General features: G+C 41.0%; 1 protein-coding gene and 1 long non-coding RNA gene across 4 annotated transcripts in view; one reads left to right on the top strand and one right to left on the bottom strand.

The window, feature by feature from the left end:
* Positions 1-23,197, top strand: part of CAPN3 (calpain 3) — a 48,476-nt gene that overhangs the window by 4,924 nt on the left and 20,355 nt on the right. For 2 of the 3 annotated variants that reach the window (XM_033435702.2, XM_033435703.2), the window contains exons 2-4: positions 19,201-19,270; positions 20,768-20,886; positions 22,381-22,514. In XM_033435702.2, coding sequence (XP_033291593.1) covers positions 19,201-19,270; positions 20,768-20,886; positions 22,381-22,514 — 323 coding nt within the window. Of the gene's footprint in view, positions 1-8,921; positions 9,386-19,200; positions 19,271-20,767; positions 20,887-22,380; positions 22,515-23,197 lie in introns of those variants that run through there. The other variant, XM_004273953.4, reaches the window with a different exon arrangement.
* Positions 1-23,197, bottom strand: part of LOC117202903 (uncharacterized) — a 49,108-nt gene that overhangs the window by 18,695 nt on the left and 7,216 nt on the right. Inside the window, exons 4-6 of the long non-coding RNA XR_004485426.2 lie at positions 20,566-20,636; positions 19,597-19,880; positions 18,988-19,042 (exon numbers count right to left, since the gene is read on the bottom strand). This is a non-coding gene — a long non-coding RNA (uncharacterized LOC117202903). The remainder of the gene's footprint in view (positions 1-18,987; positions 19,043-19,596; positions 19,881-20,565; positions 20,637-23,197) is intronic.

The raw sequence follows: 23,197 nt of genomic DNA, 5'->3' as shown, positions 1-23,197 counted from the left end.
GATGTTAAGGTTTTGAAGGGAAAACGATGCCACCACCTCCTTTATTAACCTATAGTTAGTACTTTCTCAGTCTGAAAGTTCACCCTTATTTCTAGCCAGAACTCTTCCGGCCACAATTTTAGCACATTATATCTGGCCCTGATCCAGCAGACAGTGAAATTGAGTCAGCTGATTTCCTCTATATATTAATTCTGCTTATTCGTGAATAATGCCATCCTTCCTTTAGTTGCTTCAGATCAAATAGTCATAAAACTTCTCAACTCTACCCCATAGGTGTGATTTTTCCAACCCTGGAGTTGTCAATGCTATGATCCACATACAGTCGATGCTCAGGACTTGTGGATTCTGTATTTGTGAATTCACCTACTCACTGAAATTTATTTGTAACCCCCAAATCAATATCCATGGTGCCTCTTCGGTCATTTGCTGACATGTGTAGGGCAGTGAAAAATTTGAGTCTCCCTCCATGCATGTTCCCAGCTGAAGTCAGACAAGGTTACCCTCTGCCTTTTAGTTTCAGCTCTCAGACTATAACCAAGTATCATTTTCATAGTCTGGTGCCATGTGTTTTCTCTGTTTAAAATGTCCCTGATGAAGACTTCCCTGGTGGCACAATGGTTAAGAATCTGCCCGCCAATGCAGGGGACACGGGTTCAAGCCCTGGTCCGGAAAGATCCCACATGCCACGGAACAACTAAGCCCATATGCCACAACTACTGAGCCTGCACTCTAGAGCACTTGGGCCACAACTACTGAGGCCGCGTGCCACACTACTGAAGCCCACATGCGTACAGCCCGTGCTCCACAACAAGAGAAGCCACCGCAATGAGAAGCCTGCACACAGCAACAAAGAGTAGCCCGTGCTCGCCGCTACTAGAGAAAGCCCACGCACAGCAGCAAAGACCCAACACAGCCAAAAATAAAATTTAAAAAAAAAAAGAAGAGTAAACATGTTTTAAAAAAAAAATGAAGCAAACAGGCTGAGGGCAAATAAATAAATAAATAAAATGTCCCCCAACGTGTAGTGCTGAAGTGCTATTTAGTGTTCCTAAGTGCAAGAAGGCTGTGATGTGCCTTGGAGAGAAAATACATGTGTTAGATAAGCTTCATTCAGGCATGAGCTATAGTGCTGTGAGTTCAATGTTAATGAATTAATATATATATTAAATAAGGTGTCTTTACACAGAAACACACATAAAATAAGGTTATGTATTGACGGTAGACACCCAGGAATCTAATGCTGTATTTCCTCCAGGTGCAATGACTCAATATTCACTAATTGAGCACTCACAGTCACAGTGACTTTATAGAACGTAACTACCATGAATAATGAGAATCAACAGTATTCCTATGTTCTCTCTATTCCTAGGTATCACAGCTTGAGATAATACCCTATGAACAGTGTGATCAGTAGGAAACACTGCAACATAGTTTAATCTATTACAGTCATTATTTTTTTGATGTTCAAATTGTCCCATCTTCAGACAATGGGAGCCTCCTACAAGTTGCCTGTCTCATTTGACATGACCCCATTCATTTTCAATAGCTTCCTTGTTTTCTGGCCACAACAAAAAGTCTCAGGCTCATCTTGTACATTTCTTGCTCTAGATCTGGAATGAATCATTTCTTCAAGGAGGCTGGTTTCTTTTAGTCTGAACTAGAGTTAAAGAAAAGGAGTGAAATGTAGAAGATAGCTGCCTATTGACTTCCTGGGACCCAGTGCTTGGCCTTTACATCAGCACTCTGAAGTTGAAAGTTTTCTGACAATCTGTGGGGACACCAGAGGTCTGTTGCTCTAACGACCTCTTCCACATGCCCATCACCTCTATAATTAACACTCCACCCTGGGTAACTTCCCCGCAGGGGGTCACGTGACCTGAGTTACTCAATTCCGAAAAGAAGAAATCCTAGTTTGGCACAAAATAAATTTATTTCATTCCAGTGTGAGATGAGAGGGAGGGAGCAGAGCTACGGAAACACTGATGCTGTGTGCAGTGAGCCCTCTGTTTCTGGGCCTAGAGCCCAGTCGCTGTGCAGCTGCTTCTCTCAGGGATATTATCTTTCCAGTAAAACCAGCTGGGAGGTCTGCTTGTAATCTGTTTTAGTGTCATCATCTGTCAGACAGTTTAGAAAGAAGTGGGGATCCCTGGGCTAGCCGCTAAAAGGAAGAATTGGGGGCATGGTGCAGAGTGGTTAAGACAGCTGGATTTAGAACCAAACAGACCTGGTCTGAACCTTGGCTCTGCCCCTAGCAAGTCACATAAACTTTCCAAGTTTCGAGTTTCTCTTCTATAATGCACATAGTGATATTCTCATCATATGGCTGTATCTGAGTATCCATAAAATCCTAGTAGGTGCTCAAGGTTAGGTAGCAATATTAGGATAGGCAGCTGAGGACAGGAGCATAACACGGTGACGAAGTGCACAGGCTTTCAAGTCAAAGAAACTGGATTCAAATCCCGGCTCCCCCTCTTACCAATGTGACCTCAGGCAAGTTACAGACCATTTCTGGGTCTCAGTTTCCTCCCATGTGAAAAGAAAATGAAAATTCCTACTTTCATAGAGTTGTTGTAAGGATTAAATGAGATACCGTACATGACTTGCTTAGTGCAATTGTCAATAGCGGTGACGGTAAGTGAAAGGCAAAATGAGGTACCCAGTTGAGAGCCAGCCCCCTCTCTACTCAGCAGAGAATCATCACAGTGCCATCCTGGAGTGGGGCTGGGGAAGCATAAGTTTTGGCGAAAGTGTGACAATTCTATAAATATCGATAACATTTAGGACTGCCTCCCATTATATTCCGCAAGACAGCAGCTCCTCCTGAAAGTCGTGATGGAGACAGGACTCTAGACATCATGGGAGGAACAAGCTGAAATAACTCAGCAGTAGAGCTCTGAGAATGGGAGGGGCAGAGACAGAAATAGTCAAGAAAGGTATGAGAAGATGCATTTCATTGATTATGAATAAAGAAGAGCATCTTTTCATAATTCATGTAATTCTTGATTATTTATCTTGCTGTCCACGAAATAGCTGTTAATGTCTTTCGCTCATTTTTCTATTGAGTCGTTTGTTTTTTTAACTTGAATTATAAGCATTCTTTATGTATCCTGGATACTAATCATTTATTGTTTAGATGTGCTTTTTTTCCCATTTTTTGGCCACACCACGCGGCATGTGGGATCTTATTTCCCTGACCAGGGATCGAACCCACGCCCCCTGCATTGGAAGCCCAGAGTCTTAACCACCGGACTGCCAGGGAAGTCCAAACTTTTCCCTCTTTTAAGGGTATTTTTTTACTTAAAAAATTCTAAATTAAAAGCTCTTAATTAGAAGTTCTAAATTAATTCTTAATTTATTTTTTCCTTTATAGTTAGTGCTTTTTGTGTTCTGTTAAGAATGTTTTTCCTAAACCAAAGTAATTCCTTTTTATTATCATTTAGAAACTTTATTTTTCTGCCTTCATATTTGGGTCTATAATACATCTAGAAATGATTTTTGCATATAAGATAGGGATCACATTTTGTTGTTTTTCCATATGGATATTCAAAGTTTCCAGCACAATTTATTAAAAAGACAATCCCTTTTACATGACACTTTTTAAATAAATCAAATATCTATCAATGCGTGGCTCTGTTTCTGCGCTCTCTGTTGTGTTCCATTGTGTGTGTCTATCTTTGTGCTAACACACCTTGTGCCAATAAGCCTTTTTTTTTTTTCTCTTGGCCGAGCCACATGGCTTGCAGGATACCAGGGATTGAACCCAGGCCACAGCAGTGAAAGTGCCGAGTCCGAGTAACCACTGGACTGCCAGGGAACTCCCACTAAACTCTTAGTAATTCTAATAATTTGATTATTGATCCCAAGTTATTTGTCTATAGAGTCTATGTTTCTGTATAAATAGTTAGGTCACGTGAAAATAATAATGGGGCTACCCAGTGCATTATGCACAACTGTATTCAGCAGCCTAATTCGTGTTTTATTGCACTGGCGAAACCCTCTAGCATAATGTTAATAACTAAGGAGATAGCAGGCATCTTCCTCAGCTTTCCCATTTTAAAGGGAGTATTCTTAATGTTTCACTGTTGAATAGATTTTCTACACATTGATTTGTAGAAACAACTTATCATTAAGAAAGTTCCCCTCTATTCCTGCTTTGCTAAGAGTTTCTTTTAAAATCATAAATGGTTGTTGAACTTTAATACTTTTTCTGCATTTATTGAGAAAATCGTGATTTTTCCTTCTTTAAACAGTTAATATACAAAATTACATTAATAGAGTTTTCCAGTATTGACCCCTTGCATTCTTAGAATAAAACAAACTTAGAATGTATTATCATTTTTACATGTCACTGAATTTTGGCTTACAAATCCTTTATTTAGGTTTTTGCATATATGATCATTAGTGAGAGTGGCTTAATATTTCCCTTTCTAGTGCTGTCCCATTTTGGGATCAAGGTTATATTAACCTCCTAAAATGAGTGGGGAATGTTCTTTCTTCTATTCTGTGAAGAGACTGTGTAAGATGGAAGCTATATGCTTCTTAAATATTTGGTAGAATTTTGCCAGTGTTTTCTTTAAGGGAAGATTTTATTTATTAATGAAAATACAGCCTCTTCAATAATAATGGGATCATTTGAAATTGTTTTTCTTCTTGAGTCAGTGGTAATATTTATTCTTCTAGGAATTTTTAGTAACCATTTTATCTCTTTAAAAACCTTTTTTTTTTTTCTCTAAAGTCAATCATATTGGATATTAATGTAGATACAGCAACTTTGGGGGCAAGTTTTTGCTTGATATATATTTTTTTCATTCTTTTACTTTCAACATTTCTATGTCCTGATGTGGTGCATGGGCTCAGTAGTTGTGTGTGGGGGCTTAGTTGTCCTGCGGCATGTGGGATCTTAGTTCCCCGACCAGGGATCAAACCCAGGTCCCCTGCATTGGAAGGCGGATTCTTAACCACTGGACCATCAGGGAAGTCCAAAACCTTTGTCTTTTAACTGGAGATTTTAGTCTATTTACATTGATTATGAGCTTTGATGTACTTTGGGTTTATTTCTATCTTCCTAACCATAACCTTTCTGTTTGTATTTCTTTTGAAATGTTCCTGTTTTCCCCTTTATGTCCTTTTAATTGATTAAAAGTGCTTTCTCTCATTTTTTTTTCTTTCTACTAGTTTGGAAGTTATTGATTGTTTCTGTCTTTTCAGTGGTTGCCTTAAATTGTTAGCATACATATTATCTTGACGGAGCCTGAAATATCAATACCATTATTTTTCTCATAAATAATATGAGGAACGTAGAGCACTTTAAGTACTCCTCTTCTAACTAATATGCCATGGTTGTTCCGAATTTTATCTCTATCTTGATTTTTCAACCTTAAAATTAGAAAATATTGTAATTTTTCAATATTTGCTTAAATTTACACACATTTGCCAATTTCTTTGTTTACTGATCCTTCCTGAGTCTTAGACTTTTCTTTCTAGAATAATTTTACTTTTTCCTAAAGTACATTGTTTAAAAGTTCCTTTAGTGGGGGTCTGTTTGTAGTAAGCGTTTCAATTTTTATTTGTGTGAAATTTGCTGTCACTCTTAAAATACTTTTCCTGAGTAATCAGCCCTAGGTTTATTCTCAGTGCTGTCCTCTGGATTACGTTGTTGTTGAAGTCAGCAATCATTCTATTTGGTATCCCTTAATAGGCCATCTGCCTTTTCTCTCTGACTGCTTTCAAACTCCTCTCTGTCTATGGTATTCTGCATTGTTGTGTCTAAACGTGTATTTCTTTATATCTTTCCTGCTTAGGATTCATTGGGATCTTGAATCTGAGGATTGGAGTCATTAATCCATTGTAGAAAATCTCTTAGAATATTATTTCTCCCCATATTTTCTATTATCTTCTTCTAGAACTCCAATGAAATATATGCTGATCTTATCTTGCTCTATCACATATATCTTAACCTCTTTTTAAAAAAAATTTCCCACCTTTGATTCTCTGTGTGGTATTCTATGTGATTTCTTCTGAAGTAGCTTCCAATTCACTAATTCCCACTTTAACACCACCTAATCCAATTATTGAATTATTAAATTTCATTGTGAACATTAATTGGATACTGGTTCAAAAAATAAAAGCATCTATAAAAGACATTTGGGGAACAACTGAAAAAATTATCACAGGGATTTGGATCTTGGATAATATTAGAGAGCAGTAGTTAATTTTCTTAGTGATAATGGCATTATGGTCAGTAGGAGAGTGTTCTTGTCTTTAGGAGATGCCTGGTGTATCCTAAGTATATCCCTAAGTATTTAGGCGTAAACTGTCATTGTACGAACAACACTCTTTCAAATGGTTCAGCAAAAAAATAATAAAATCTACACATACATATATAGATAGGTAAAACAAAGATGGCAAAATGTTAACAATTGTTGAATGTAGATGTAAGCTATATGGGTGTCCATTCTTTAAACTTTTCTGCAAGTTTGAAATTTTTCATAATAAAAAGCTAAAAAACTGTGATAGCTAAAATCTAACATTTCAATAACAGGGTTAAAATATAAAATCAAGGAAAAGGAAAAAAAGAAAGAGAGAAAGGAAGAAAGGGAGAAAAAATAATTGAAAGGGAGAGAAATGTAAAAGAAATAATATAAGAATATCCCAGAACTGGGGACAAAATTCTCTACCTTGAAAGGAGTCACTGAGGGCTCAGCACAAAGAATTTTAAAAATAAATAAACTCATACCAAGACATACAAATGTAGCTTTTGGAATTGGGGTGGGGGATTGTTGGGGAGAGGGAGAAGGGAGAAAACCCTAAAAGCTTTCAGAGGGAAAAGACAGGTCACATACAAAGAAATGTTCATAAAAACTGCATCATACTTCTCAATACCAGATGCCAGGAGCAATGAGACAATGCCTTAAAACTTCTGAAGGAAACTGATTTTCAACCTAAAACACCTAGACAAATTTTCAATCAAGTGCAAAGATAGAAAAGAGATAGATGGGCAAGGACTCAAGTGACTTACCTCCCACTCATCCATTCTTACGAAAACTGCAAGTTGTGTGCCAGTAAAATCGAGGAGTGAACCAAAGAAGGGTTAAAATCCAGGAAACAGATTTCCACCCAGGAGAAGGGCAGTCAGTCCCAGGCCACTGCTCCAGACCTGGAAGATTGCTGGTCTGGTCTGTAGGGGAGAAGGGCTGCAAAGGAAGGCCCTAGGTTGGGGAGCAATGAACCTCTAGGTTATCTATGCATTTAAGTATTTGTAAAAACTACTGCTGAAAAAAAGCACTGATGGATACATAAAAAAATCAGAGAATTATAAAGAATAAGAGAAAAGAAACATTTATACAGAAAGGAAATGTAACACAGCATACTACTTAGTTAAGAAGTGAACAATATTTAATTATATTAAAGGAAATAATGAATTTTAATTTCTCTAAAATTTATGACATAAGTATTTTGGGAAGATGATGGGCAGAGCATAATGTGAGGAACCTAAATCTCATTCCCCCAAATAGGAATTCTATTGATACTTTGTAAAAATAATAAATTAAAAAGTAATAATATAAGCATATTATTTAGAAATATAGAGGTAAATACCAGAAGAAAGAGCTAAAAGAATTAAAAGTGGCTGTCTCTGAGGAGAGAAATTTGCAGGGCAAGAGACTGCTATTCCTCTAGGTAACTTTTGTTTGACTTTTTAAAACTTTGTTCATGTATAAACTGAATAAAAATAAAATTATTTCTTAAAAAAACTGACCTCAAGAATTACGTTGAGGGCTTTCCTGGTGGTGCAGTGGTTGAGAGTCCACCTGCCGATGCAGGGGACGTGGGTTCGTGCCCCGGTCCGGGAGGATCCCGCATGCCGCGGAGTGGCTGGGCTCCATGAGCCATGGCTGCTGGGCCTGCGCGTCCGGAGCCTGTGCTCCACAACGGGAGAGGCCACAACAGTGAGAGGCCCACATACCGCAAAAAAAAAAAAAAAAAAAAAAAAAAAAAAGAATTACGTTGAGCTATTATAGTGTCCTGTAAAGCCAATGTCATGGTTTCAAACACTAGTGAACATAGAATCTCTGATGTGCTTATTTAAATTGCAGAGTCCCAAACCCCTACCAAGAGGATCTGAATCCTTAGGTCTGGGGCAAGCCCTAGAATCTGCCTTTTAAACTTGCATCCCAGGTGATTCTGATGCAGGTAGTCCAAAGTCCACACTTCGAGAAGCACTGACAAAAACTGACAAGAGTGAACAAGTGGACAGGGAGACGGCATCCTCCTAGTGGGAAGGCTGCCAGAACGGAGTTTCCACCCATGCCAGCTCCCTGCCCTTACTCTCGAGTTGCCCGTTTGTGCATGGTGAAATTTTGAAAAAGCTCAGTTTTCTTGTGAATATATTCCAACACATATTTATCCTCCTTCCCCATCTACCACCTTCTCTGCCTCAAAGGTCCTGAACTCACAACCGTGGATGTCTGTTCACTGCACTGGGACCCACTCTAACAGGGACTCTCATTTGAGGTCAAGCTACCTACCCTCTGGGTCCCTCTCACAGATTAGAGTCCCTAAATGGCCAGTCAAGGTCTTTGGGGGGATGGGGCAGGGACATCAGGAGAATGAAGGCTTCATTAACCTCAGACAATGGCCCGGAACAGAATCCTCCTATGCATTCAGGAGCCTGTATAGGATTAGTGTATACAGCATGTTTCGAAGGCCCCATGCTATATCCCATTGGCCGCCAGTGTTAAAGGCATGAATGCCTTTTGCTGAGGCAGGGTAAGCCTCTCTGTAACTATATTTTCTCTTTTTAAAGAAAGAATCCCAGCAAGGCTGATGGAAGTAGCCTGAAGGTCTGCAGGTCTTGTGGCCTGTCCTGGGGCTGTCCCTGGCTCTCTCGCTCCCCTTGCCAGCTCCCTGTCTGACTGGCATGGTGTTGCCCCTTGACCGTGGGCTCAGGGGCCTCCAGCCAAAGCTGCTGACTCTGACCACGGCCTCTCTCTGGGCTGTGTTCATTTGCATTGCGCTGCTGAGAGTGGAGGAGCTATATAGGCTCCGGCCCATTCACGGGAGGATTAGGCCTTGGACTGAGGGCGCAGCAGGAGAGAGGCCACAGTGAAGTCCCAGCTCCACTCCCTGAGTGGTCACCATGCCCTACCTGCTGCCAGGATTCTTCTGTGACCGTGTGATCCGGGAGAGGAACAGAAGAAACGGAGAAGGCACCGCCACACGGCCCCTCAAGTATGAGGGGCAGGATTTTGTTGTTCTCAGACAACGGTGCCTGGCTCAGAAGTGCCTCTTTGAAGACCGTGTGTTCCCAGCAGGTGTTCAGTCCCTGGGCTCCCATGAGCTGAGCCAGAAAACCAAGATGAAGGCCATCATGTGGAAAAGGCCAAAGGTAGGGATAGGAGGGACGGGGCTTCAGGAGACAGCTCTTGGGGATGGGAGGTCAAGTGGTCCAGAGCCTGAGGCCACAGATCCCGGATCTGAGCAAGTGGCTTATCAACATTCTCCTACCCATTTGCCCCCAAAATACTTTCCTGCTTCCTCCTGAAACTGGAGCTGTTATTTTCTATTCCTGAACTAGAGATTATTTAATACTTTATAGATCCCTGAGACTGTAAATATTTTTAAGAGAGCTAATGCACTGACTTAAATTCGTAGTAAAACAGTAAGGAATAATTGATGTTTCTTCTCGAGGGCAGGTATTCTGGGGGTGGGAAAGTGGAGTGGTGAAGAGGACTAGGGCTCACAGTTTCAAGGAGAGTTCCCCGGAAGCTGGTGAACAGTTATGACATAGGAGGCTGCAGGAGGCTAGAGATTTGCCTTCTTAACTTCTTGCCTAAGGCTGGTTCATTAGTGATGTGTCACTTCTGTGTAAACAAAAAGGTCCATGCTGACCAGACACACTCCCTACAGGGAGAAGCAGTTTGCTCAAAGATACCTTACTGCCTGGCAATTGAGGAGTCCATTTGTTTCAACTGTATTCAGCTACTCTGTGCTTCTCAAAGTGTGGTCTTTGGACTGCCTGCATCAGAATCACCTTGGGATGCCAGTTTAAAATGCAGATTCCTAGGACTCATCCCAGACAGAACTGTATTTCTATATTAACTATCTGTATTTATAATAAGCAAAACATGAGTTCATACTAACTTATACCAAAGTATTTCTCTTTGTGTGTGTATGTGTTATTGTAAATGAAGTTTGTTTTTGTTTTTATCAAATTCCATTTGTTCATTGCTGGTATATAGGAAAGCGACTGACTTTTATATACTAACCTTCTATCCTGCAACTGTGCTTGCTTATTAGTTCCAGAAAGGTTTTTTTTTTTTCTTTTTGGCATTTGTTTGGGATTTTCTACATAGACAATTATGTCATCTGTGAATAAAGAGCTTATTTCTTCCTTTCCAGTCTTTATAAATATTATTTCCTTTTCTTGTTTTATTTCATTAGCTAGGACTTTCAGTATGATGTCGAATAAGAGTGGTAAGAGGAGACATTTTGACTTATTTCTGACCTTAAGGGGAAAGCATCTAATTTCTTAACATTAAATATGAAGATAATTGCAGTTCGTTTAAAACTTTTTAAAAGTAAATCTTCTTTACCAACTTGAGGACATTCCCCTCTATTCCTAGGAGTTTTTATCATGAATGGGTATTGAATTTTGTTAAATGCTTTTTCTGCATCAACTGATATATGATCATGTGATTTTTCTTCTTAGCCTGTTGTGATGGATGTCATTGATTGATTTTCAAATGTTGAACCAGTCTTGCATACCTGGAATAAATCCCAGGTAAATTATATACTTGTAGTATATAATTTTGTTTATACATTGTTGTTTTTGAGTTACTAATTTTTTTTTTTGAGGATTTGGTTTCTATTTTCATAAGAGATACTGGTCTGTAGTTTTCCTTGGCAATGTCTTTTTCTGGTTTGGGTATTAGGGTAATACTGGCCTCATAGGATGAGTTAGGAAGTGATCCCTCTGCTTCGATTTTTCTGGAAGATATTGTAGAGAATTTGTATCATTTCTTCCTTGAATGTTTCATAGAATTCACCAATAAATCATCTGGATCTGGTGCTTTTTTTTTTGGAGGGTTATTAATCATTGAATAAATTTCTTCAATAGGTATAGCCATATTCAGATGGTCTGTTTGTCCTTGTGTGAGTTTTGTGTCTTTTACAAAATTAGTCCATTTTATCTAAAGTTATCAAATCTGTGGGCTTAGAGGTATCTGCAGTATTCCTTTATTATCCTTTTAATGTCCCTGGGATCAGTAGTGGTGATCTCTCCATTTCTGCTGTTGGTAATTGGTGTCTTCTCTCTTTTTTCCTTGGTGAGCATGGCTACAGGTTTATTAATTTTATTGACCTTTTCAAGGAACCAGTTTTTGGCTTTATTGATTCTCTCTTGTTTTGCTATTTTCAATTTCATTGATTCTGCTCTTTTATTATTTCTGTTTTTCTGCTTGCTTTGAGCTTAAATTTTTTTTCTTTCTCTGGTGTCCTGAGGTAGAATATTGGTATTGATATCAGATCTTTCTTCTTTTCTAATATATGCACTTAATGTTATAGATTTCCCTCTAAGCACTGGTTTCACTGTATCCCACAAATTTTGATGATATATTTTCATTTTTATTTAGTTCAAAGCAATTTTTAACTTCTCTTGAAACTTCTTCTTTGACTTGTGTGTTATTTAGAAGTGTGTTGTTTAATTTCCAAATAATTTGGGATTTTCCAGTTGTCTCATTTTTATTGCTTTCTAGTTTCATTCCACTGTAGTCTGAAAACATACTTTGCATATTTTCTATTCTTTTAAATTTGTCGAGGTGTGTTTTATAGCCCAGAATGTGGTCTATCTTAGTGACTCTTCCATGTGATATTGAGAGCAGAATGCGTATTCTGCTATTGTTGGGTGGAGTAGTCTATAAATGTTAATTAGATTAAGTTGATAGCTAGTGCCATTCAGGTCAACTATATCCTTATTGATTTTCTATCTGCTGAAGTTCATGAACAAGGGGTGTTAAAGTCTCCAACTATAATACTAGATTTGTCTATTTTTCCTTTCAGATGTATCACTTTTTGCCTCATGTCTTTTGACACTCTATTGTTAGGTGCATCCACATTTAGGATTGTATGTTTTCTTGGACAAAGGACTCCTTTATCATTATGTAATGCATCTCTTTATCTCTGATAATTTTCCTTGTAATGAAGTCTGCTTTGTCTGAAATTTATACAGCTATTCCAGCTTTCTTTCTTTCTTTTTTTAAGTTTATTTATCTATTTATTTTTTTCGGCTGAGTTGGGTCTTTTTTTGCTGCATGCGGGCTTTCTCTAGTTGCGGCGAGCGGGGGCTACTCTTCATTGCGGTGCGCAGGCTTCTCATTGCGGTGGCTCTCTTGTTGCGAAGCACGGGCTCTAGGCACGTGGGCTTCAGTAGTTGTGGCACGTGGGCTCAGTAGTTGTTGCTCGAGGGCTCTAGAGCGCAGACTCAGTAGTTGTGGCGCACGGGCTTAGTTGCTCCGTGGCATGTGGGATCTTCCCAGAGCAGCGCTCAAACCCGTGTCCCCTGCATTGGCAGGGCGGATTCTTAACCACTGCGCCACTAGGGAAGCGCTCCAGCTTTCTTTTGATGAGCATTAGCATGGTGTATCCTTCTCTAGCTATCCGAGTCTTTATATTTAAAGTGATTTTCTTGTAGATAACATATCGTTGGGTCTTTTAAAAAAATCTATTCTCACAATCTCTACCTTTTTTTTTTTTTTTTGGCGGTACGCGGGCCTCTCACTGTTGTGGCCTCTCCCGTTGCAGAGCACAGGCTCCGGACGCACAGGCCCAGCAGCCATGGCTCATGGGCCTAGCCGCTCAGCGGCATGTGGGATCTGCCTGGACCGGGGCACGAACCCGCATCCCCTGCATCGGCAGGCAGACTCTCAATCACTGCGCCACCAGGGAAGCCCACAATCTCTATCTTTCAATTGATGTATTTAGGCCATTCACATTTAAGTGATTATAATATAGTTGGATTAATATCTACTATGTTTATAACTGTTTTCTATTTGTTGCAATTTTTGTTTCTCTCCTCTCCCCTTTCCTGCATTCTCTGGTTTTAACTGAGTATTCTATATGATTCCATTTATCTCTTAAGTATATCAATTATACTTTTTAAAAAATGTTAATGGTTATGCTAAAGTTTCCAATATACACTTACAACTAATCTGATTTGACCCTCAAATAACATATACCACTGTATATGTAGTCTAGTACCTTATAACAGAAAATTCCCAATTCCTCCCTTCCTTCCCATGACATTACTGTCATGCATTTCACTTATCCATATGATATAATTACTCAACACGTTGTTGTGATTATTACTTTAAATAATCTTTAGATTAAAAATAAGAAAACTAAAAGTTTTATTTTACCTTCATTTATTCCTTCTCTGATGCGCTTCCTTTCTTTATGTAGTCCAGGTTTCTGATCTATTTAATTTTCCTTCTCCTTGAACAGCTTATTTAAACATTTCTTTCAAGCCAAGTCTGCTGGAAATGAATTCCCTGTGGGTTATTATTTTAAACATTTATTTTATTTATTTATTTGGTTGTGCCGGGTCTTAGTTGCAGTAGATGTGCTCCTTTAATTGCAGCATGTGTGCTCCTTAGTTGCAGCCAGCAGGCTCCTTAGTTGCAACTCGCTGGCTCCTTAGTTGTGGCATGCGCACTCAGTTGTGGCATGCATGTGGGATCTAGTTCTCTGACCAGGGATCGAACCGGGGCCCCCTGCATTGGGAGCATGGAGTCTTCACCACTGCACCACCAGGGAAGTCCCTTCCCTGTGGTTTTATTTGTCTGAGAAAGCCTCTAGTCTCCTTCAGTTTTGAAAGATAAATTCTCTGCATATAGAATGCTAGGTTGGTGGGTTTTTCTTTCATCAATTTAAATATTTCATCAATTTAAATATTTCTTGCTTGCATGGTTTCTGAAGAGAAGTCTACTATAATTCTTGTCTTTTTTCCTCTAGAGCAAAGGTATTTTTCTCCCTCTTGGCTTCTTTGAAGATCTTTTCTTTATCTTTGGTTATCTGCAGTTTGAATATGATATGCCTAAGTGTAGTTATGTTTTATTTTGCTGGCATTTATGCTACTTGATGTTCTTTGTGCTTCTTGGATCTGTGATTTGGTATCTGTCATTAATTTTGGAAAGTTCTTGGACATTATTACTTCAAATATTTCTTCTGCTCTGTTCTTTCCCTCCAGTATTCCAATTATGCATATGCTGAACCTTTTGAATTGTCCCACAGTTCTTGGATGTTCTGCTCTGTTTTGTTGTTGTTGTTTTTGCTGTTATATTTTTCTCTTTGCATTTCACTTTAGGAAATTCCTATTGTCTCATCTTCAATTTCACTGATTTTTTTTTCTTGTCCATGTCTAATCTACTGATGAGCCCATCAAATACATGTTATACTGTCTTTTATTTCTATCATTTCCTTTTGATTCTTTCTTAGAGTTTCCATCTCTCTGCTTATATTGCACATCTTTTCTTAAATGTTATGTACTTTTTCCATTAGACTTTTTGACATACTAATCATAGTTATTTTAAATTCCCTGCCTGATAATTCCAACATCTATGTCATATCGGAATCTAGTTCTGATGCTTGCTCTTCAGATTGCATTTGCCTGCTTTTGGCATCTCTTGTAATTTTTTACTGAAAGCCAGACACATTGCTTTGGGTAATAAGAACTGAGATACATTAGCCCTTGGTATAAGGATTTACGTTAAGCTGGCTAGAAGTTGTGCTGTGTTTGTTTCCTCCAGCTGCAGGAGTCAGAAGCTTCAAATTCCTTTAATATCCTTGTTTTGTCTCCTCTCTTGACTTTGGGCTTTCCTAAATACTTATCAGAGTTTACATCTTGCAGCTCTTTCAGCTGTAAGTCACTGTTATTTCACTGGAGCTCTGTTGATGTGGTGGTATGATCAGGGAGGGGAAGTGTTCTATAATCCAATGATTAAAGTTCTTTCTTTTAATGAGACTGTCTCTCTGGGCTATGACCTTCGTACACGTTTCTCCATTGGTATAGCTTTTACCCCTTCTTAGGTGAGAAAGCCTGGAGGTGGCTGGAGTGGGAGTAATACACGTCCCCCAACATAGGCGGTAAGACTGGAAAAGTCTTTTCCCCTGTAGGGGGGATCTTTCTTGGATCTTCACCATGAGAACTTGGAATTTTTGGAGGTAAAAACCATGAAAGGGTTGGGGGTTTCTCCCAAAACTGTGGCCTCCAGAAGTTTCTCACTTTTGTGCTAGTCCACACTCAGCTTCCTGAAATTCATCAAAGTAACCATTTAAGTGTTCCTCCCAGTTTGTGGCTGAGGCAGCTTCTGTTCCAGATAAACAGATCTTGGCTATAACTCTCTGGTTTCACTTGTGTCCATATCTCAGGGTGGTAGGTTGCCCTGCAACCTCAGTTCTCTGATGGATCCAAACAAAGTCACTGGTTTTCAGGTGTTTGGCTTTTTCTGTGGTAAGGATGGGAGGGATGACTTCCAAGCTTTTTACATGTTGGAGCTGAAACCAGAAGTCCCCTACATATATATTAGCCCACCCTTTTAAATGTATGCTTTTGTTTTTCTTATAATGCACATTATATATTAGGATAACACACACACATAATTTAAAACTAATAAGAATATGTACAGTTGCATGTTCAGAATATTTTAATGATGGAGGTATACAATAAAAAAAATGTTTGCAAACCACAGCACTCAAAAACTGAGGAAATGGTCATCTGTTGCTAATTGCTGGGAATCCATCACTGACAGATCCAGTCTCCATGCTAAATTATAGCCAAACAAGTGACCGGAAGTCTTAGGTCCCTAAGTTAAAGTGACAGAGCCAGGACAATTTACCCTTTGTTCATATTAACCAACAAAAACAGATCTCAGATACTCCAGGAAAGTAGGTGGTGGGAAGGGGTATCTAGGTAAATCTAGCTGTTCTATGAATTAACCCTCAACAAGTTTGGTAACTGACCCTCACCAAACAGACATCTCTCACGAGGACAAACAACTGAGGGTCCCTAGGCTGGGGGTTTCCTGGAGGGCGGGCAGGGACGATTTCCTATTTTTATTATATCCTTAAATCCCCCAGCCCTGTGCATACTTGGAAGCTCAATTAATGTTTGGTGAATTTAGCTGAGGTAGTACTGAAGGCAAATGTAGTATATTGGGGAATCTCTACTACTGCAAAAAATGTAACTCCATTCAAATACCTGGACCTCTAAGCAGATGGAAGAGAAAGCAGTGCAGTCGCTACTGCCTTTCCAAGTAGTCAGCCCTGGAATTGGTGGCAGGTGAGGAGATGAGGTGTGCTTCTGTACCTATAGACCCAAGGAGAGAAATCTATCCTTGTGACAGCTAAAAAATGTAGCTATAATTCTAGTATTTGAGTTACTCTATAATATATTCCTTATAACAGGGCATGACATTCAGTAGTCAAGTGTCCCAGCTGGCAAGTAACAGAGGCCCAACACAAACTAACTTAAACCGAAAAAAAGGTCTATAACTTGAATGTTCAAAAGTGATGATCAGGTTTAGACACACTGAATCCAGGCCTCAAACAATGTCATCAAGACACAATCCCTAATATCATCTATTTGTCTATCTACCTGTCTATCTATTTATCACCTCTGACCTCTCCACCCACTCCCCCATCTGCTTCCTCTGAGTTATCTTTATTCTCAAGTGGGCTAACTTCACAAAGGGGCAAAAATGGCCACCAAGAGCTTCAGGCTGACACTCCACCAGCTTAGTAACTCCCAGAGGAGAATGTATTTCTTTCTCAATAGTTACAACGAAAGTCTTGGCCCATATCTCATTGGCCCAGATTTGGTCATGTGCCCATCCCTGCACCAGTCACTCTCACTCTAATTGCCCTTAATAGCCATCTGGATCTGGGTGAAGAAGGAAGCCCACCAGAACAACATGGGCTGACAGTGGTGCTGCTCCCCAGTTGAAAATTGAGGTGTAATGCCAGGAGAAAGTGGTATGTATTTTAAGGAGGCAAAACACTGGGGAGACAAAAATAACATATGTTGACTATACCTTAATTGGTTCCTTTGTTAAGAGGAAAGAGTGTTATTTGGAATAATGAGAGTTTTATATTTTATTAGTGGGAAATGGTTTTTAAAGACCACATTCCGGATGCTGATGTTTTCTTTACTGCTAGATTTTTACTGCTTTCTAGTTTTTTTGTTTCTTTCGTTTTAGTGCAGAGAGATAGAAAATTTTTTCTAGGGAGACAAAAATAAATCATGAGTTATATATCCAATTCAACTTTAACATTGCAGGATTGTTACTTAAGTCATTCAGTTTTATCATTTTACATATTTTCTTTTACACTAAAAATATCCTGGTTCCTAATGACATTAATGTACATTCTTATTTACCTTATCGTACATGTCAAAGTTTTGAAGTAATAACAATGTTATTTTTCCTTATTATGGTTCACATTTCTTTATGGTTTTGGTTTTTGACCTTAGGCTATATCCCAAAAGGAATAAACAACCAAAATTTTATATTTTAAGTCACTTGAAAGAATTCATTTTATGTGTGTGGCCATGCCATCAATTTGATAAGCAGTTTGGTTCCTTTGCTTCAATTTGCTCTCAGCTTTTAAAGATTGCTTTTTAAAATTGTATTTAATTTTGGCTTTTAATTCTATAAAATTTACATGATTCCTAAGTCAAAACTATTTTCAAACAGTTATATTCAGAGTTTTACTTCCATCCCTATATTCACCCCCTTAATCCTTCCCTCTCCTATAGGTAACCTTTTTAAAAATTATTGTTTTGGGTTTATCCTTCCATTGATTAAGAACTTCAGGTGGGATGTGTGTGTGGTGTGGTCTAAGCATGACTGACTTTCCATCTAGTAGGAGAGAGAGATTCCTGAGTGCAGGGAGCTTCAACTCATGTGAGTATACCAGCTTGTTGTGATGGGGGAGACAGAAGGAGAGGGCTGTGTCACTGGGATAAGCTTCTCGAAGCTGTGAAGAACGGTGTTAAAACAAAAACACAGAGTCTACAATTATTTCAAAAGTTAAAAAACAAAGCATGGGGACTTGCCTGGTGGCGCAGTGGTTAAGAATCCGCCTACCAATGCAGCAGACGTGGGTTTGAGCCCTGGTCCAGGAAGATCCCACACGCTGCAGAGCAACTAAGCCCGTGCGCCACAACTACTGAAGCCCGCGCGCCCTAGAGCCCACGCACCATGACTACTGAGCCTACGCACGGCAACCACTGAAGCCTGCATGCTGCAACTACTGAAGCCCGTGCACCTAGAGCCCATGCTCTGCAACAAGAGAAGCCACTGCAATGAGAAGCCCGTGCACCACAGTGAAGAGTAGACCCCGCTTGTTGCAACTAGAGAAAGCCCGCGCACAGCAACGAAGACCCAACGCAGCCAAAGAATAAAAAATAATTAAAAATTTTTAAAAACCCAAAGCATGACACATCCAAACAAAAACAAGAGCACCCTCTGTTGGTCTCTGTTGGAATACACATAATTGGTAGTGCCTGGATTTGAAAACTGCTCAGGCCAGGGGTGTCCTATTGGGTTACCTTGAATAAAGAACGCACCCGCCAGAAAAAAAAAAGAACACACCCGCCAACAGATGGGGAGGCCTCTGAGGCCCACACCAAATTTACCCTCGGCTCTCCCCAGCTTTCAAGTCCTGTGGCCCTTGGGACATATGCTGATACTAAATATCTATGTTACCATGTCTTGGGGGAAAAGATATTTACTTTCCTTCCTGTACCTCTTTTCCCTGGCAGAGAAAAAAAAAAAAAAAGCAAGAGCCATGTTTTCTATTGTCCCTCCAAAGCTGTGACAGTAATGACACTGCCCTAACTCTCAAGGTGCATCTTTACTCAGACAGTATATCAGTGTGAGGGAGCAGTGTGGAACAATGGGAAAAGAAGCCATGTATCTGGCTTCTCTCACTTACTAGCTGTGTGTCCTTGGGCAGGTTTCTTAACCTCTCTGAGCCTTGGTGTCCTCATCTGAAAAACAAGAATGATAGTATCCAATTCATGGGCTGTTTTTGGAGGTTTAAATGGGTGGTGTGTGTAAAACTCTTGATATGTGATGCCAGTACTACGTATGGACCTCAGTAAATAATAGCTACTGCTACTATTATTATTTCCTTTTTGTTTCACAGGAAATTTGTGAGAATCCCCGATTTATCATTGGCGGAGCCAACAGAACTGACATCTGTCAAGGAGATCTAGGTAGGAAAGTCCCTCGGGTCATATCTAGCCAAACAATCAAGGGGTGATTAAAAGATGTGATCCCTTCACAGTAAGTAAAGGGACAATAACCTGTTTTTGCTTTTAATGAACTGGGGGGAGGAGGTTTTGATAACATTACCTTATACTCATTTATCAACACGCTGGTGATTGCTTCATTTAATTTCTGTCCTTCCCACCTTTCTCACTAGTTCTTTGCCTTGTGTCACAGGAGGTGTGCCTCATTCCACAGCCTCCTCTCCAGAGTCTCCAGGACACTCACACACCCCACTCAGCGAGACAAAAGCCCTGCTTTTAGCTGTACCCACCTTCCTTAGAAGTCAGCTCTGAAACTGTCCATGTACCACGCGTGTCCCTTGGGCACATGGAATCTATATGCTCACAAAATGTGCTTTTGTAACTCGAACTCTTGTTGAAATTGCCCCAGAATAGCTTCATATTAAAGGAGTCTTTCAACAAAGACGACATTTGCCATGTGGATGAGCGTCCAATTTTCTGTCTGGTTGGTTAGCTTGTCTGCTTCACCAGTCTTTCCTCTGTCTCAGCCTCTTGTTCGGGAAGTATTATCTTTGGTGTGGACTGTGGGAAAGCTCTGTGAAATAAAGTTGGAGAGACATCGACAAACACAGTTTAAAACTTGTGGGAAAAGGGCACTCAAGACCAAATGAATTTGGCTAATCTGGCCCCAGAAGGAGAGGCTGAAGAAGTTTTGGATATCTGAGTTCCTGCACTCGAGGGAAGACTGCCTGCAGAGCCCTGGGCAAGCTAATAATCTGGGCCTGTTTCAGAGGAGAGGCTGGCTGCCTGGGGGGGTCTGGGGGGGGCCAATGGTGGGAGGAGGGCTGTGGCAGCTCTCAGCCTCCCCTCTGCAGTCTCAAAGATGCTGTCATATCCCACAGAGTACAACGAAGGCCTTGTATATAGTCTGTGCTCTGTTAGTGATCCAGGCCTGCCCCTTGGGCATTCACACACGCATACACACACATACACAGGGCAAAGTGCCGCCTCCAACTACTAGCCAGCTTTCCTTACAATACTAATGGGCTGCACTGATGGCTCTCAGATGCTCAGTCTCTGCCAAGGTCCGAAGGGGAAATGGACTCACACTGCAAAGTTACAGGGCAGGCAGATTTCCTGTGGGTGTTGGAAAGAATGACCCAGTTATGACCCCTACTGCCCCATTTCCACTGAGGTCCAAATGGAGGTCTGAGCTTATGTTGCAGACAGAGGAATTGCCTACAGCTTTCAGGAAAGCCAGTCACAAGGGAGTAAGTTACCCTGTTGATCACATGGTCCAGAGACTGCTGTCACACTCCTTCCCTGGGTTGACACCTCTGTAAGGTCAGATCTGGAAGTGGGACAGTGAATGCCAAGTGAACGCCCTTCTCCAGAGAAGTAGAGCAGCCGATGGGGATGGAGTCTCCGTCTTCCCTGGAGGTGTGGGCCCTCCCGTGACCTGTGCCGCGTGTTTGCCTGCAGGGGACTGCTGGTTTCTCGCAGCCATCGCTTGCCTGACCCTGAACAAGCGACTGCTTTTCCGGGTCATACCCCATGATCAGAGTTTCACCGAAAACTACGCGGGGATCTTTCACTTCCAGGTGAGGTCAAGGGAGTGTAGTTAAGAGGGCCAGCTGCTGTCTACTCACCACTGGTCTCCCTGCCTTCACTTCCCAGTGGCTCCAGGAAAGGTTCCCACCCACCCTCCCGGCCATGGATGTGGGCAGTGATCCCCTTCAGGCCTCAAGCCTGTGAGGAAGCAGTTGTTTATCTCTTCCTACCCTCAAACCCCTACACCTTCCGCTAGGCCCCAGAAAGGTTGGAGGATATCCTGTTTGCTGACCTGTGGGTCTATTTTTTCCTCTCCAGCTGGCTGGCTTCTGTGTTATTACTGGCAGCCCTTCTCAAGTAAATCCCTAAGATACTAGCACTGGGAATCCAGAGGGCCATTTAGGTTGTAAAGGAAATCCCATCCACAGCTGCAGCTCCTTTTTACTTGTGTCCCTTAAACACAGGTCTATACCAAGACTATCACGCACCCTTTCCAGCCTCTGGAAGAAAAGTCTGGTTAATCTGGGAACCAGGCTTCTGCTTCGGCCCCGCAATGAGTCTTTTGGTTCCAGAATCAATTCAGCCATTGGAAACTTTCTGGATCCAAACTGTCCTGGCAAAGAGCCAAACCCTGTGCTGGCCCAGAACTGAAATGAGCTTCGTCTGTGGGCATCTAGCAGATATTGGGGTTCTGAGGCATCAATCTGTCTCCAGCCCTTAAGGCTCCAAATGTCCTGGGCTGACCCAGATCATCAGTTGATCTCCTCTCCCAGGACTGAAGACTTCAGAAAGGGTCTTCTCTGCACGTTCAGGATCAGTGTCCTGCTGCCGTCCCAGCTCAGGCAAGGCAGCTGGGCCCTGAATTTTGTTTCTTCAAAATCAAGCGACTCACCTCCCTCAAATATTTAAAAGGTCTTATATCTAAAGGATCATAAACACAAAGACCAGATAGATTTTTGCCCTCTTGTCCGTAAGGGAGAAAATGTCATTAGAAGGAAATTAAACTACATTTGGATTTCTTGGGTCAAAACTGATTTGTTCAAAAAAGAACATCATCCAGAATTGAGAATATTGGACAGTGTTCCTGCTTTAGCCAGAGTATATTCTGGGTCACTTTCCTTTTCCACGTCAATCCTTCTTCTTCAGCAGCAATTTCTACCTTATTTGTCATCAAGAAATACAGAAATCATACATCATCTTCACCTAGACCAGTGGTTCTCAACCCTGACTGCATATCAGGATCAGTTGAGATGCCTAAAAATACTGATACCTAAGCCACACCCCAGACTTACAGAGCAGGAAAAGGAAAATCTCAAGCCCTCAGGTATGTAGGGAGCGCCTACCATCCCCCATACCGAGCTGGACTGGGTGGAAGACAGGGTGGTTTGTAAGCCACTTCTTGCCCTCAAGGAGCTCCCAGTCCAGTTAGAGAAAGAGTCACACACTCCAATCCCAAGGTGCTTGGTATTAAGGAATGTGGGGTAGGGACACATTTCCCAATGGTAATCTGAGGATGTGACTCTGTGCTTGACGCTTCTGTGCAGTTCTGGCGCTATGGAGACTGGGTGGACGTGGTTATTGATGACTGCCTGCCGACTTACAACAATGAACTGGTTTTCACCAAATCCAACCACCACAATGAGTTCTGGAGCGCTCTGCTGGAGAAGGCTTATGCTAAGTAAGCAGCACTTTAGCCTGAGAGGCAGGGCTAGAGGCGAGGAGGTGGACTGCAAAATCCAGCCCGTGTGTGTGTGTGTGTGTGTGTGTGTGTGTGTGTGTGTGTGTGTGTGTGTGTGTGTGTGTGTGTCTTCAACTGTGATACAAAGTCAGAGAAGATCTGTGTGTGTGTGTGTGTGTCTTCAACTGTGACACAAAGTCAGAGAAGATCTGTGTGTGTGTGTGTGTGTCTTCAACTGTGACACAAAGTCAGAGAAGATCTGGTCCAGGCAGCGGTGATTCTAAGTAAAACCACTAAGAGTAGAAATAAGACGTGTGTAGGAAATCTTTAGCTTTAGCTTCTCGTAGTGAGCTCTTTAATCCTGCCTTCTTGGTGGCATTGTGAATCCTAGATGAGCGCATTGTGTCTTTGGAGCTCAGATCCCAGAGTCTGGCTTGGCTCCACCTCACGAGCTTGCAATATATTAATAAAGCCATGTTGTCTCTAAACTTAGAAGCCCCACCCCAGCTACTAATGGCTTTAACAGAGCCCTACCTCAGGTTCAGGGTATAGTGGAAAGCATCAGGAAGTGGGAATAGTGGGTTCCATCCCAGTGTTTCTCCTCTCTGTGGCCTTAGCTGGTCACTTAGCCTCTAGAGCTCAGTTTCTCCATTGTGAAGAAAGGGAATCATAGTACCTATTCC

Source organism: Orcinus orca, chromosome 2, assembly GCF_937001465.1.
Source record: "Orcinus orca chromosome 2, mOrcOrc1.1, whole genome shotgun sequence".
In the NCBI taxonomy this organism is placed as follows: domain Eukaryota; kingdom Metazoa; phylum Chordata; class Mammalia; order Artiodactyla; family Delphinidae; genus Orcinus; species Orcinus orca.
This window is presented reverse-complemented; position numbering and strand designations above follow the sequence as displayed.